The sequence below is a fragment of the Frankliniella occidentalis genome, unplaced genomic scaffold (genome assembly GCF_000697945.3).
Source record: "Frankliniella occidentalis isolate FOCC.00 unplaced genomic scaffold, Focc_3.1 Scaffold44, whole genome shotgun sequence".
In the NCBI taxonomy this organism is placed as follows: Eukaryota; Metazoa; Arthropoda; class Insecta; order Thysanoptera; family Thripidae; genus Frankliniella; species Frankliniella occidentalis.
This window is the reverse complement of record NW_026267174.1, coordinates 1,703,523-1,718,304: the sequence shown is the minus strand read 5'-3', so window position 1 is coordinate 1,718,304 and position 14,782 is coordinate 1,703,523. Positions and strand designations below refer to the sequence as shown.

Below are 14,782 nucleotides of genomic sequence, written 5' to 3'. Positions count from 1 at the left end.
CCACCCCCCTCTTCCCCTCCTCATGACCCCCCTGCACCAGCGTGCGAGACGGGCGGGGCGTGGTCCCCGCCACGCGCCAGCGCGCCCCCACCTCCGCGACCACCTCCCCTACCCCCCTCCGAGTCGCGCATTGTTTGAGCTTCACACAGATTAGCCAGACACGGGGGGCGCAACTGTACTGCCCCCACACCCCTTCACCGTCCCCCACCTGATGCAGCTGCCCTGTCGCTTGGCCGCGGCTCACACCAACGAAACCACATAACGTCAAAGTCAAAGCAAGCAAGCCGCCCGAGGGAGGGAAGGGTGAGAGGGAGCATGACACTCCGTTGCTCTACCGGACGCCCTATCCGAAAGATGCCGCGCCCCCTGGGAAGTTGACGTGGCCCTCCTCCTCAATGTAGTTCCGATCCAGGTCAGACGGGCTCTCCTCTTGCTGATGCTCTTCTGGCGACACGGCGCAGGCACATCTACTCCGGCAGGGTGCTTCTAGCGCCGCCAGCGCGGCGGGCTGTCGCGGACGCAGACACGACACACAACTGGCTGGAAGGCGTAACGGTCCAGCGACCCCAGCGGCAATAGCCGTCGCCGTGGTAGTGTTATACGGCGCTTTTCCGGAATCGCGCACCAAATATGGCTATGGGGCTCTCCTCGGGCAGCGACATCCCGCGGCCGCGCCATAGGACGTGGTAGCGTTCAGATGCAGAGAGGCTGGAGCCATCCCGCGGGGCCCCGTTCTTCGTTCCCGGACGGCTCTTTTAGGCCATTTTAGTGCCGGCTGGACCGGCCAGTCCGCGCAGCCGGCAGGAGGAGCGGTCAGATTGGTCAGATTCCTCTCGTCGAACGTTTTCCCCTCCCGATTCACGGGTCTCCCAGCCTCAGCAGGCGAGGCTGGGCGCGGGGGCCCCACCACCGTACCGGGCCCGGTGTGGGTCAGCGGGACCCCGGCGAGGCGGGGCGACTGGGCGGTTTCGCTGACCCCCAAGCCCGGCCACACGGGCACGGCCACACCCGGCCCCTGCAAGCAAGCAAGCAGGCCCCCCGGCCTCCTGGGGCCTGTGGGGCCCCTCAGCGAGCGCCGCCGCGCCATCAGATCCGGTTCTGAGAGCCCCTCTCTATCTACACATCCATTTCTCCCAGGCGTGTCCTAGAGCTTAAGCAGCAGGCTCGCTGTGAAGTCAGCATCCTCATTAGATTAGCGGCACGACGCTCGCTCCAGTGGTGCTCCTTCCAGCGCGGGGCGCGCGGGGCGTCTGCAAGACGGCCGCCCCCCGGGGGGGCGGGAGGCGGCGTCGGGGGGCGGGGCGCGCGTCGCGGCGGTCAAAGGATAGCTGCTGTGACGCACACACATCACCAGCCTGACCGACGGCCTTCAGCAAGGGCAGGGCGAGGGGGCGAGGGGCACGGCAAGGCCGGAAATAGCCAGAGAAGCAGCACGTGGACGCGGGCCAAGCCCGCAGCGCGGCCCAGCGAGACAGGGGCCGGGGGCGGTGGGGGTGGCACGGCGGCGCGGGTCGGGTACTTTGCGAGCGCTTCAAGAAAGCGTTTCGCGCCTCGCGCGCCCACTCCGTTCAAGGAGGCCGCAGCAGCAGCAGCCCTGGGGCAGCGACGGAGGGTCGACGACCACTCGCCAGACCCAAAGCAAAAGCAACGCGCGCCTCGACGACAGACGGCCGAGGATCGCACCAGTTTTTCGCGCAAAGTGCGCGCGCCTTCTTGCCGCCATGCTGCACTGCCGTGCCGTGGCGTCGCGTGGATGTGCGCGACGCGCTCGCGGCGGGCCCTAACGGGTCCGCGAGCAGCCTCCCCGCCCCGGCCGCCCCGCTTCCCCCCGGTACGGCTGCACGGCTGCTGCACCGGGACGCGCGGCGTCGCGTCTCCTTCCGTCTGAAGGGCGGTGCGGCCGGGCACAGAGGGGAGGAAGGGCGTAACGCACGCCGCAGCGGTGTTGCCGCGCGTGGCCGCGCGCCGCGCCCTCCTCCGGGAGCGCACAGAGGGGCGGTATGTCGTCGACGGCCCCAAGTCCACCCTCCGCCCCCGGCCGATAGCCCATCACCCCCGCACCCTCTGACAGGGAGCCAGGCAGACCGCAATCGCTGACAAATCGCCACATCCGATGCCATTCCGCCGCTACGCTCCCCCAACAACAGCGCCCCGCCCCCGACCCACCCCTCGGCGTCGTCGCCCCTGCCGTTGTGCTTCCCCCCAGGGCCCCGCGGGCCCCGCTTCGCGATCGCGGACAACAGTACGGCTACCTGTTGCAGAACGACAAGATATGTCACACGGTGGACAGGAGGAGCTGCAGCCACAAAGCCAGAACAGATTCCTACAGTGGACCCTCTAGGACTCCAGGCCAGAGGAGCCTCCAGATCGACGGTGGAGCAGAGGAGGCAGATGGCCCGGCCCCCGGCCCCGGCCCGGGGAGGCACAAAGGGAGGCCAGTGGGGGCGGGGCGGGAGCACCCCGCGCTGGACAGAGGGAGGTGGACCGAACGGACCGGGCTTCAGATGGGCACAGATCAGCATTTCCATCCAAGTCCAGTCCAACTGACTAGTATAGTTGAGTTCTTCCTCTCCTTCTAGGAGCACGCCTATCGCCAACTTAATTTTAACAAAAGGCGCAGACAAGTGAATCAGACGTTATCAAAGCCCTCGCCACTCTGTCCTCGCGAAATTGCATCAGATCAAACGTTCGGAGAGTGGAGGAGCGGGGTGGTGGTGGGTGGTGGAGGGGTGGAGGTGGGGGTGGACGGTTTTCTCGCGGGCAGTAGTAACGGCTGTGTACGCCCGCCCCCCCGCCTCTCTTCCTCACTCCCCTCCTTGGCACTGGAAAATTTACGACGGTGAAAGAGATTGGCCGACATTGTAATTGAGTGCATGGCGCAGTTCGAACACGAGCCGATCATTCGCACCCTAAACCGTACAACCCAGAAGGGCGGGTCCCGCTCCCCACCCCCGCCCCCGCCGCGCCAAGCGACTAGGGGCGACAAACGTTCGCAACTGACAACCCGCGACGGGGGTGTGCGATGACAACTAACCGTCCGCGCCGTTGGGACGCTTTAAAGGAGTTTTCGTGAGTGAAAGCATCTGAGAGACAAGCACATGTCCGTAGCAATACGAAAAACGAAGTTGGAAAACAGTGAGAGCCGTGGCGAAAACAACGTCTATGACGGCAAAGCCGAAATAAATAAACATAACCTCTCTGGCGATGGATTACGGCTGATTTTTCAAACAAAATACACAATTAGAGAACGTAGGAGCACAAAAAACTTGAAAATCCAGTTGTAGGAGGTGCAACATTATGGAATTCACATTTCAACAGAAAATTAATGGCTATTGCATCACAGGAAATTGTTTAATTCCTGACATAATCCCAAAAGAGCCCCTCTGTTTGGAAATCTGGAAACTCCATAGCACTTATAAAATCTTGAAATAATTGAATGGAGTTCTCACCTCTTCTAGTTGATTCACTGATTGGCGACATTGTGGCATCCGAGAAACAAAGGTAGAGGTGGTCGGAGAGTTATAATCCTCACGGGTCTCCTCCACAAACTCATTCACACTTATCAAGCCTGGCATTGTGACGGCTCGGCTCTTTCAAACACAAACTGAGACACTGACGTTGAAGCCACGAAGGACTACATCGGAATAGATCCACACTGCACTGCACTCGTTTCAATGGACGAAAAAAAAGTCGCGATCAAGGGTACCGAACGAACAAAACAATCGCCATTTCAACTTTATCTTCGACACTTGACGTACAGAGAGACGCGGGGCGTATACGCGTACGCTGCTAACGGCTCTCGAGAGCGCAAGCCACTGATGCCAACTCGAAGCTTGCCTTGCTCCCCGAGCTCCTCCCGGACCAACAAAATGGACGGTAGACTGCGCGGCAGTCGCTCTGTTGCTCTGGCTGGTTAGCGCCTTCGCCGCTAGAGCGCGGCACGTTACGGGGGGGAGTATGGTTGCCTCTCCGTAGAGTACACCTTGCGGTAAACAAAACAAACGGCCAAACAAACAGCCGCCGTCTGCAAGCAAAGTGACTTCCCTCTCGCCTCTAGGGTATCGTTTAACAATAGTCGTAAGTCGTTTACTTGAATTTAATACTGATAATAGTCCTGCTCTTTGAGCGATTGGCACACTGTTTGACAAAGCGGGAATGCCCAACGTCTTAGAAACTGTGACCGGAAAGTAACCTGAATATTGCGTTTGACAGTTTGACAGTCGGCTGACAGCTTAAGATGCCATCGCCGGAACGGGATAGTTACCTTAATCTGTGTGACGCCAACAAAGTGCTGGTAGATCAAAACGTTCTGAGAGCCCTCTCAAATGCCAGGTAAGCATTACTGATTCGCTTCTGATTTTAACAGTTACTCATCACCCCTATGAATGAATGAAACTTATTGAACCCTATCAATTATTGCAGCTTGACATCATTAGACTTGTCGGGTTTGAGCTTAACTAAAGAAACATGTGAGATATTGGCCAAAGTCCTAATAAGCTCCACTGTGTTCCATGACCTCAATTTCACAGACTGTTTGCTTCCACCACGAGGGCTAGCATCAATCTTGAAAAATCTGTCACATGTATCCTGTCTAACATTCTTGGATCTCAAAGGAAATAATATATCAGGCAGCAGTATTGCGAAATTAGGTCAGATGCTTTCAAACAATTCATCACTGAAAAGAATCAATCTGGAATGGAACAGCCTTGGCCTTTTTCCTGAACAGTTTAAAGAATTTTGCTCAGGATTGGCTCAAAATTCCTGTTTAGAAGATCTTGATCTTCAAAATAACCGACTAACGCCTGAATGTGCTTCTATGCTAAGCAATGCTCTCTCCTCTAACTCAACTTTAAAATCTTTAGGTAAGGCAACATTTTTAAAGTACAGAATGAAACTTTAGGCCTCTAAGCAATCATCTAACATATTTGCCTTTAGATATTCGCTGGAATGAAATAGGTTGGCAAGGGGGCCAGTACATATATGATGCCCTTCAAAATAACAACTCATTAGATAGCATTCAATTACAAGGAAATTGTATACCAAGTGACCTCTCACAAGCTATAGGTAATTTTTTTTTTTTTACCAAAACTATACTTTTACTTATACATTCTTCAAACAACAATAAGACATTCTCTTACTTTTCTATTTTTACAGAGCAGTGTTCTTCTCATAACTTATCACGGCATAAAGTAATTCAAGAATGCTCCGTTCGCAATCAGCTACTTGCCAAACATGTCAGGCGTGTTGAAGCCAAACGAACTCTAGAAATTGAAAGTCTTGCAAAACAGAATGAAGAAATAATCAAGTAACAATAATGTTTTTGTGTTAAATAATTATGTTAAGTATCCATTCAAATCAAAAATTTCCTCAATCTTTTGCTTACAGGGAAACAGAGATAAGACTTAATAGTGTTGAAGAAGTATTGAATGAAAAGAATGTGGCTTTAGCAAGTGCCCAGGTTCAGATAAAGTCCCTTCAGGCAGAACTTCGAAAACAAGAGCAAACAAATGATGAGCTACAGGAACTTATGAAGGCAGAAAGAGAAGGCAAGAAATACCAAGCTGAGAGACACCAAGCTGACCTAGAAAGGATTAAAAAGGTACAACATCTTATTACCTATCCTCTATTTTATGACAAAAGTTAGGATACATCTCTGGATTCTTTCAGAAATGCAATGAAGATATTCAGCAGCTAGGCGAGCAGTTGGAAACAATGGAAAGCGATATGTTAGTTGAAAAAGGAAAAGTTGCAGAATTAGCAAAAAAGCTTATGCTAGCAGAAGATGAAGTGCGCAGTCTACAGGCAAATCAAACTGGTCTAATAGATATAGAACGGAAAAGACATAAAGGTAAATGTAGCTTAGGCAAGTCTCTAGAAATTGACTTTGCACTGTATATGTTTCATCGTAATACAAAAATTTATTGTATTATAAAGAACAAAACAAAATGAAAACTCATTCTCTTAATTTTTTCTCAAATTTATTAGATGAAATGGAATTAGCAATGAGAGACCATGAAGGAAAATATGAAAGAGCTCAAAAGGAGTTTGATGAAAGAATGAGCATATTTAAAACCGACGCCCAACGCACTCAACAGCGCTTAACTGATCGTATATCCTCCCTTGAAGCATCTATCTTTGATCTGGAGAGAAAGCTCTCAGAACAGTCCTCCCATGCAGCACATATGTCTCAAGAGCTGGCACGCTCAGCTGAGATCACAGCTCTTGCAGTTCAGGAGACAAAGGAAAAAGAGGTATGGAAACCCACAAATACCTGTCTTGAGACTCCTTATCTCATCTTCTACATACCACATATACACTTCTGGGTAATAAATTTTACAGCTGGCTCGCATGAAAATAGTGGAAGAAAACCTTGAAGCTGCACGAGATGGAAGGCTTCGAGCTGAAAAACAACTTGAAACTGTACAACGCAATATGACATTACTGCAGGAACAAAATAACAGTTTAATAGCAGAATTGGGAGAGCCACAGAGGAAACTAGCACAGTTACATGAAGTAATGCAGAGTCTTACACAGGCTCTTTTAAGTAGTACCTCTAATATTAAAATTTTTCATTAACATTTTCTTTCAATTTTTTAAAATATTTTTTTGTAGGAACTCAGTAGAGAGAGGGATAATGTTACTCGTCTTCGAGCTGAGAAAAATGAAGAAATTGCTCGTGCAGATGCCCGGAAAGCTGATGTTGATCGTTTGCAATTGGAGGTAAATTCCTTAAATCAACAACTAGTAGAAATTAAAAACCTCCGCTCTGCAAAAGAACAAAAATGGAATGAAGAGCGGGACAAGATACAGTCAGATCTAGTGCAAAAAGAGAGAGAGATTCAAAGAATAAGGTAATTTATCTACTGTGACAATTAATGTGATTGTTAAAATTTGTGTGATACTGTTGAAAACAGAATACTGAATTTCAATTGCAGATCAGATGAAGTAGAGAGAGCTGCAGCATTATACTCAGCCTTCACTAAATATTTGGGAAATGTGCACCCTTCAACAGCATCATTTCTGGTTAAATGATTAATTTCAAAGTAGCAGCACTACAGAGAGGGTGTTTTTCATTCACTGTTGTGTGAGTGTGTGTGCATGTGTGTTCTGTTTGTGTATTTCACTTGGTGCTTGCACAAGGAGAAGGCCTTCATATCCATGAGTTTCTTACTTGGAAGATAAAATGATTGAGGACCAACAAATAACTTTTCTCTGCACTTTACTAATAAATTTACAGACTGAATTATCTAACAATATATACATTATACAGCAATATCAAATTTATACAAAAGGAACTAGAAAAAGCTCTTAATAAAATACTGTATTAAGAGAGTTGATATCTTTAACCTTGTACAAAATACATCATCCTAGGCCAGTCAATTTTAGGCAAAATGAATGGTTGAGAAAAAATAGAATAAATTAATAAGTCTTTCAAATTATTTAACAGTTATTACATGACATCACTATTTTAAAAAAGAACAAACATTGCAGTATGGCAAGGATGAGTTGTATGTTTTAATAAGACTTTGTAGCATAATCTAATCAGCTTCACAGTCACTGGGAAATCTTACTTCCATTATCAACTGAATGATGCAAGGCCATTTCATGTAGCTAATTATTGCTTACTCCAAATTAAGAATAAATATCAAACGAAATAAATTGTGACTAGCTCAATATAAGTTAAAAGTAGGTCAGATGAAATGTCCCTCTCAATTGCCTTAACAGGTAATTTTACATGGAATATGTGAATTAAAAATCATGCTGATTTTACACTCAATCAATAAAAAGCACTAACAGTTGCTGCTCACATATCATGTAAAAACATCCATAAAAAAGAAGTTGTTAAATTATCACATTTTCATGATGAGACAAATATCAGTTTTGAGATATTTGAAATGCACAAATGATTCAAGAAAACACCATTGAGTCAATGGTTGAATTAAGAGTATGTCTGTCCAAACAGATTATAAAAATTGATACAGTATTTAAACACTTAGCACCTGTGTTCTTATTCATTGTTGGTTCTAGATAGATAAAAATATATCATGAAAATATAATTTTGAATCAATTTCCACTTAAGGCATCTTTAGAACAGCTTCTGTTCCCTACACAATTCATTCACAATGACCAGTAGCGGCTAAATGTGAGCTGAGCTCACCAAATTCAAAGTCCTTAAAAGGCAGTGTTCGAGAAATCAAAATACTAGATAAATAGGTAAGGAACATAACAGTGGGTGCGGCATAGCTGAAGTGCCCACCAGTTATTAATAATCCATGAATTTTCTACCCTTAACCAGTCTCAATTGTTTGACAAGGAGAATAATTACAGCTTGATTGCAAAAATTACCAGTCAAATAACAAACAGAAACTGGACATCAGGTAACTCCATTATTAAAAAGGTAAGATGAAATGTCTACGGATGGATCTCAAACAGGAAAGCACAAGAGTAAAGATACCTCAAAACTTCCCAAACACAGAATAAAATGGCACAACTTCTTAATTATCTCATGTTTGGCTTTGTACTTGTGGTTTTAGTGAGATGGAAGATTTGTCATAGAACCAAGAAACATAAATAATTAAATTTCAAAAACAATAATTTGGGGAAACAATGACAACTCTCCAAAATTTTAACAGAAACAACGCCCTTCTAAAACATGAACACATGAATTTCGGCAAGACATGTTCAAATTTACATAATTTAGTCTTAATTTAAATCACAACTTCATTATGAAACAGAATGAACATAATTTACATCCAAATGGGACTTTATATGGCATGATACCAATAAAATGCATTAAAATGAGGAGATGCTCAAGTTCATTTCATATAAGGCATTTGCTTATTTACAAAATATATTTTCATACAGACTATTATATACAATTTAATGCATTTCATTGTACATGACAGAAAGCTCCCCAAGGATTCAATTCAAATACAATATCTATTATATACAAATGTGCTCATCTCTTCAAACAAATAAGATTTCTTTAAAGAGAGATATATTGTCAGCTAATGCCTAGTTATGTCACATTTTAAGACAGTCTCAAAATTAACGAGGTACAAGAACTATACACAAGAACTGAAGATAGCTCTGGTTAGAGAGCTCTTCTTTCTTGTGCTTAATCAATTGGTTTCACTTGAGCCATGATCTTTCCCTCCCAAAGAGGAACCAGATCATTATCGTCAGTTACCTCTTCCTGAATCACTTGCATGTCCAATTCTTCACAGTTGGTCTTGAAGAAATACCTGTAAATAGAAATGAAGACGTTGTGTAAATACTTTTTGAAACATCAAAATTAAATACACCTCACACACAATGACTGATTTCTTAAGGCAAAAAATAACCTACCTATAGTTTCCTTTCTTTGGAAGGTATTCCTTGAACTGTCTTAAGGTTACAGAACTATTTGGAATTTTAGTCCTATACGGAAACTGTTCTTCACAAAAAGTGAAGACAACTGTCGTGCTGTCTTGGGTGTCAGCGCGACCACTAGCAGGCCGACTGGTACGCCGAAGAGTGGAGGGGTTGGAGTGCGGCTCACCCTTGCTGCCCACGCTGTACCTGTGAATAAAAGACGTTTAAATTAGGTCTACTTGTCGGGCGGTGCAAAGCGCAGTGCTGCGTTTCCGACTGGGCACTGGGCTTACCTGGGCCGCTGACGGTGGCTCTCGTCCATGAGCCGCCTCCTGGCCTCCTCCAGCTGGGTGGCCGTGTGCGGCTGCGGCAGCGGCGGCATGCTCGGGTCCGCCACGAAGGGCTGCGCGGGTCCCACCCCGGCGGCCCCCATGGGTCCCATGGGCCCCATGGCGACGCCCCTCTCGAGCGAGTCCGAGCGCGAGTGCGCCGAGGTGGAGCCGGCCACCGACTTGCGGCTGTGCCTGGGCGTGATGGGGGAGGTGGCGCTGGCCACGCGGGCGCGGTGCTTGGAGGAGCTCTCGCTGCGCGCGTGCCACGAGCCGTCGCCCGTCGCCGTGTGCTGCTTCTCGCGCTCGCTCTCCAGCAGCCACGAGAGCACCTTGCTGTCCTTCATCTGCGTCGGCACGCCGGGCACGGCCGACACGCCCAGCGCCGGCGGGGTGTCAGACACCACGGACACACCGCTGTCCGTTTGGTCCGTCAGCGTTTTACGGCTGACGGACCTGCGGCACGTGCCGGGCCGGTCGCGGTAACGCGCGTCCGGGTAGCCCTCCTGCTTGAGGGTCTCCACGTAGTCGGGCACGGACTTGCTCTTGGGCACGTGGTGCTTGTGCTCCGAGCCCTCCATGTAGTCGTGCACGTTGCCCGAGTCGGACGAGAAGGTGGAGAACACGTCCTTTTCTTTCCGAATGTGTCTCGAACTGTAGCTGGGCCTAGCTTGGTAAGGGTGTGGCACGGGTCCCGAGGCAGTGGGTTTGGCGGAGGGAAGAAGGGTCGATGCAGCTGTGGGTACTCGTCTTCTTGCATCTGGACTTTTCGGTCTAGGTGAACTGAAGCCGGGGGATCTGGATGGTGTAAGATCTGACCAGACCCTTGAAACATGTTGATCTGAAAGAAAATGGTTCCATTGGTTAGCTCATCTGAAGAAATCTCATGTCATATCAAAAATATACAAGCAGAAATACAATTATTATTACCTAGGATAGCTTGGTCATTATCATCTTCAATCATTAGCTTTTCCCTAAGAGCATCAGCTAGCGCACGAGATGATACAGCTGTTTCACCTACACCAGATTCCGAGCCAACTGCATCCTCACGATCCATATCATTTTCTAACAACTTCCTATCTAACTTGTCTTGAGCATCCTGTTCCTTTTTAACACTTTCTAGCTTTTGAATCAAGATAGCAGCAAATTGATCAGGCTTCAAAGAATGGGTCTGAAAAATAATTTAGAATGTAATTAAAGAACACTGTAAAACGTTGCAATATGAGAGCAGAAAACAAATGAAGGGAGTTTTAAATTAGTTACCTGATCTTTATGAAGAATTTGAGTGCGAGGAATAACGGTGCGATGAGAGAATGGATCCCGATTGATACTTGCACTCTCCTTCATCTGCCTTGAATGTCTCAAATGTTGACGTCTTGAAGTTCTAGATCTGCCAATAGATGACATTCCATCACTGAAAATCAGAAGGTAGAAATTATAAAATAAGTGCATGACAAAACCATTGAAGAATGTTTGTGGTTTAGCATTAGTATACATATAAGCCTGCATAGGGCATAACAAAGATAATAAACATCCCAACCATTTTCCCTGGTTTCAAGGATTGGTTACTTACATTGAGCTGTCGGTCAGAGACATATTGTCTGACTCAGTACGTGCATCGGAGCTTAATGATTGGAGTTCACTATCTTGGCGTGATACAGGATTGTAGGAATTGTACAACACATGAGGGTTGTTGGGGTGAGAAAGGAAAGGACTGTGGTATGGGCGTTGCAAATACATCCTACCAAAAGGAAAAAAGAAAGAAAAAAACTAAGTAAAACAAAAACAAAAAGCAGATATAAGCTACAACAAACCAAAATTTGTAAAAAATAAAAATAAAAAATAAAATAAAATAGAAGCTTGGGCAGTCTAGTGTCAAGCAAACAAAAAGTGGCACTGACTATAAGTTTACTGGCAGCTATATTTTAATATTGAAATTTGAAATATTCCAGCAACATCAACTAGAAAGACTTAACATAACAATGACAACTAAAAACAGGTTAAGAGTACATCAATCAGAATTACAGAAGCACAACTAAACTCAAGTGAATAACTATCACTGCCATGCATTCCAAATTTACTTTGATGTGTACTATAAACTATAAGCAATCAATCATAATTATTCTTACCCAGCATAAGCCTCCGGTTTGGGCTTGAGCTCTGTGGCTCTTCTTCTCTCTGTTGCCATGAGCATATCTTTAGTGAGCCGCAAGGGAGGTCCCCCATGTAGTGATGGGGGAGGCATGGAGGATGCAGAGAGAGGATTTGTTGACAGCTCTGCATCCTCATGGAGGGTGGGTAGCGGGCAGCCTCCCAAACCAGGAGGGCTGCTATTGCTCCCACTTGAAGAAGGTGATTCGCCATTATCACTTGGACCATTCTGATAAAATAACAAAAAAAGTGGTTAATACACAAACTATCATTGTCATAAAAGGTATGGAGGGATGACATAAAATGATTAATCACCTGCATAGACTGGACATGCTGAAGGTAGAGATCTGACTTTAAGAAGTTAGGATAGGTGGTATTGCTGATGAGCTGCTCAACAGCTGCCTGAACTCCATCGAATACACCAGAATGGATCTCGCCCTCTTCTTTCACTCTCCAAATTACTTCTTTACGAAGATCCTCAGTAATAGCTAGTTGAGATTTTTGTAAATATTTTCTGTAAAATGAAAATTGAGTTTACTTGTTGACCGTCAAAATAATTACCAGATCAAATATTGAAGAAAAAATGTATTGACTTTACCTGTAAATAACTTTGACTAATTGACTCACACGTTCCTGATCAGTCTGCTTTTTCAAGCCCTCACATGCAAACCAAAAATTTAATGTGTCTAACTGTCCTTCTTGTTTCAGGAAGGTACGGAATAGATCTACACCATCTGGATCTTCTAATAAATAATGTAAGTTTTGAGCCCAACGTAAATAAGGAGGGGGTGAAGGTTGCTCGTGGGGATACCTTCCTCTGATATCCCCACCTCCACAGCTACCTTCGGGCTCGAAGCCCAATGGAGCACCTAGGTCTGAAAAATAAATGTTCATAAGATAACAGTACATAAAGGTAACATTAGATAAAATGGGAACCATCAGAATGCACAAACACACCTGCCACTGTGGTGTGGCGAGACCCAGCAGCTAGGCTGGATCTGCGTGGGGTCAGCACAGGTGAATCTGTTTTTCTCTGAAAAGTCCATGGTGGCGGATATGGGTATCCTGGAGGTGGTAAGCCCACGTCCGTTTCCTCTCCTGAAAGTAGAAACAACAAATTATAATAATAGCAAAGAACGCAGATATTATTGGGTAGTTAGTTCATGCAATGATTTGTTAACAAATTAAAAATAGTGAATGTAATGCTAACCAGGAACAGGAGGTCTAGGACAATTTTCATTGAAAATTGTTGAATGACGGTGAGCACTCATTTTGACAGATGAAATTGAGGGCTGACACAGCTGGTCAGCCTCACACCACAATATCTTAGATCTTCAAACAATAACTTCATGTTGAACACCTAGCCACACCTGGAACAGAACAAAATAAATTTGTCAAGAAAAGTTGAAAAAACTGTTTTTCTGTAGGTTTTTTTTTTTTGCTAGTTACAAACATCATAATATGAAATAAGACATCTTGCATGATAGATAAATAATAAAAAGATTACATCCATAACAATAGACAAGCAATGAAAAGAAAAGACGGAGGTTTTTTGGTGAGTCACCACCATCGATCGAACTGGATGGAGCAAGCGGGAGGGGGAATTGAAAAGATGAGGGTGGAGCAGGGACGCTGGCTTGGCTGAGAAGCGACAAGAGGTAGAAAAAGGCAAGAGCTCACTACCTCCCTCTCCTCCAAAAACTGATCGATACCATAACTACATGCTGAGAACAAAGAAATGCAAGCAAACGCTAAGGGGGTCTTGATTAGAAGAGCAGAGAACAGGCCAAACAAAGGCCAAAAATCCATATGAGGGAGAACATGAATCATACGAGAGAGAGTAAGTCATAGAAAAAAAGAGGAGGGGGTTGGCATATGAAGGGAGCTCTTATTATTATATTCATATAATTTCATCATAACTCCCATTCAAGCATATCGGGTTACCCCTCACGTCCAAACAATGAAAGGAACAGCAAAAAAAGAAAGATAAGAATGTTGGGGAAAATTGCCTTTGGCATTGATCCAATACAATTAAAAAAGGAAAATGCCTAGTCTATAAGACCCCATCAGGTCAGGTATACAATCAGATGAAATCAACTGGAACTAATAGACATTAAGGCCACCCTCAGTCATACACATTCACCTTTCAAAACTGTGTACGTAAATGCATTTAATAAAGTTATGATAGGGCCGTAACAGAAACAAAACTGTGAAACTCACAATACTGCGATCCATGGCTGGTTTGAAAATTAAATAACAAACTCAAATAGCACAGAGGTATAGAAGGAGAGGACCAAACACAGCTTCCCAGGAGCAGCCCACAAGGCTTCTGTATTGACCGGTGGAACTGAGACGAATGGCTGCCAGGGGATGAGGACCAAGCCAGACCAACGCTAGCTCGCAGGAGGGGGAAAATCTGACTCACCCACTCTGCGCACTGCGCAGCCCACACAATGTAAGGAGCAAACCTACCCTTACCAAACCCCCACAACGAGAGTTCCTTCCCCTCACTCTTCTGTCGTGATATGTGCTGTCATAACAGCCCACTGCACCAATAGGGATATGATGTGAGCTGGAACTACACTGCCTCGTATAATAATGTGAAGGGACCATATAAAATAAGAAAAGAATGAGCACTAAAAATGAGCCTCAGAAGAAAACATTACTTGAAAAATGTTTTTTAACACAAAAGTAAAATAATTTTGGCCTTAAATGTGGGCATAACAGAATAGATGAGGAAAAACACATATAAGAGAATAGTTATGGCATTAATATTTTTGGCAAATGCAGAAAGAGCTTCTCGACCCAGTTCATTCATAACACATGAGAAGGTTCCTTTGTGATCTGCAGCAATTATATTTCATACCTATATTCAATAGATCTTTTGATGGATGAGAGGCATGCTGACTACCAAGGGTAGGGTGGGGGTGAGATTGGTGGCGGTGGTG

At 45.8% G+C, this 14,782-nt stretch overlaps 3 protein-coding genes across 11 annotated transcripts in view; 1 reads left to right on the top strand and 2 right to left on the bottom strand.

Annotated features, from left to right (window-relative positions):
- Positions 1-3,837, bottom strand: part of LOC113207192 (arfGAP with SH3 domain, ANK repeat and PH domain-containing protein) — a 41,734-nt gene extending 37,897 nt beyond the window's left edge. For 3 of the 5 annotated variants that reach the window (XM_052266923.1, XM_052266926.1, XM_052266927.1), the window contains exon 1: positions 3,450-3,837. In XM_052266923.1, the coding sequence (XP_052122883.1) occupies positions 3,450-3,575 (126 nt within the window). In that variant the 5' untranslated portion in view covers positions 3,576-3,837. The remainder of the gene's footprint in view (positions 1-3,449) is intronic. The other 2 variants (XM_052266925.1, XM_052266924.1) reach the window with 1 other exon arrangement.
- A 94-nt stretch (positions 3,838-3,931) lies between these two features.
- Positions 3,932-7,332, top strand: LOC113207171 (leucine-rich repeat-containing protein 45-like). 2 transcript variants are annotated; one of them, XM_026423587.2, is made up of 11 exons: positions 3,932-4,077; positions 4,213-4,332; positions 4,423-4,862; positions 4,936-5,064; positions 5,155-5,305; positions 5,386-5,599; positions 5,668-5,848; positions 5,986-6,251; positions 6,340-6,513; positions 6,613-6,851; positions 6,936-7,332. In XM_026423587.2, exons 2-11 carry the CDS (start codon positions 4,238-4,240, stop codon positions 7,030-7,032), a joined length of 1,986 nt encoding a protein of 661 aa, XP_026279372.1. In that variant the 5' UTR covers positions 3,932-4,077; positions 4,213-4,237; the 3' UTR covers positions 7,033-7,332. The 2 variants fall into 2 exon arrangements, with proteins under 2 accessions (XP_026279372.1, XP_026279373.1); XM_026423588.2 differs by having other exon boundaries at positions 3,999-4,058.
- Positions 7,203-14,782, bottom strand: part of LOC113207170 (axin) — a 71,719-nt gene continuing 64,139 nt past the window's right edge. For 2 of the 4 annotated variants that reach the window (XM_026423585.2, XM_026423584.2), the window contains 11 exons: positions 13,045-13,204; positions 12,792-12,932; positions 12,433-12,709; positions 12,150-12,348; positions 11,813-12,063; positions 11,257-11,424; positions 10,947-11,097; positions 10,614-10,854; positions 9,648-10,524; positions 9,349-9,561; positions 7,203-9,245 (listed from right to left, as the gene is read on the bottom strand). In XM_026423585.2, the coding sequence (XP_026279370.1) occupies positions 9,119-9,245; positions 9,349-9,561; positions 9,648-10,524; positions 10,614-10,854; positions 10,947-11,097; positions 11,257-11,424; positions 11,813-12,063; positions 12,150-12,348; positions 12,433-12,709; positions 12,792-12,932; positions 13,045-13,105 (2,706 nt within the window). In that variant the 5' untranslated portion in view covers positions 13,106-13,204 and the 3' untranslated portion in view covers positions 7,203-9,118. Of the gene's footprint in view, positions 9,246-9,348; positions 9,562-9,647; positions 10,525-10,613; positions 10,855-10,946; positions 11,098-11,256; positions 11,425-11,812; positions 12,064-12,149; positions 12,349-12,432; positions 12,710-12,791; positions 12,933-13,044; positions 13,205-14,054; positions 14,300-14,782 lie in introns of those variants that run through there. The other 2 variants (XM_052266928.1, XM_052266929.1) reach the window with 2 other exon arrangements.

Bases quoted from the DNA above. Each gene is read 5' to 3' on its own strand.
- LOC113207171 (XM_026423587.2), top strand. From the start codon at position 4,238: ATGCCATCGCCGGAACGGGATAGTTACCTTAATCTGTGTGACGCCAAC. The intron at 5,600-5,667 runs GTACAACATCTT...GGATTCTTTCAG, and splicing joins ACCTAGAAAGGATTAAAAAG to AAATGCAATGAAGATATTCA. The intron at 6,252-6,339 runs GTATGGAAACCC...TAAATTTTACAG, and splicing joins AGGAGACAAAGGAAAAAGAG to CTGGCTCGCATGAAAATAGT.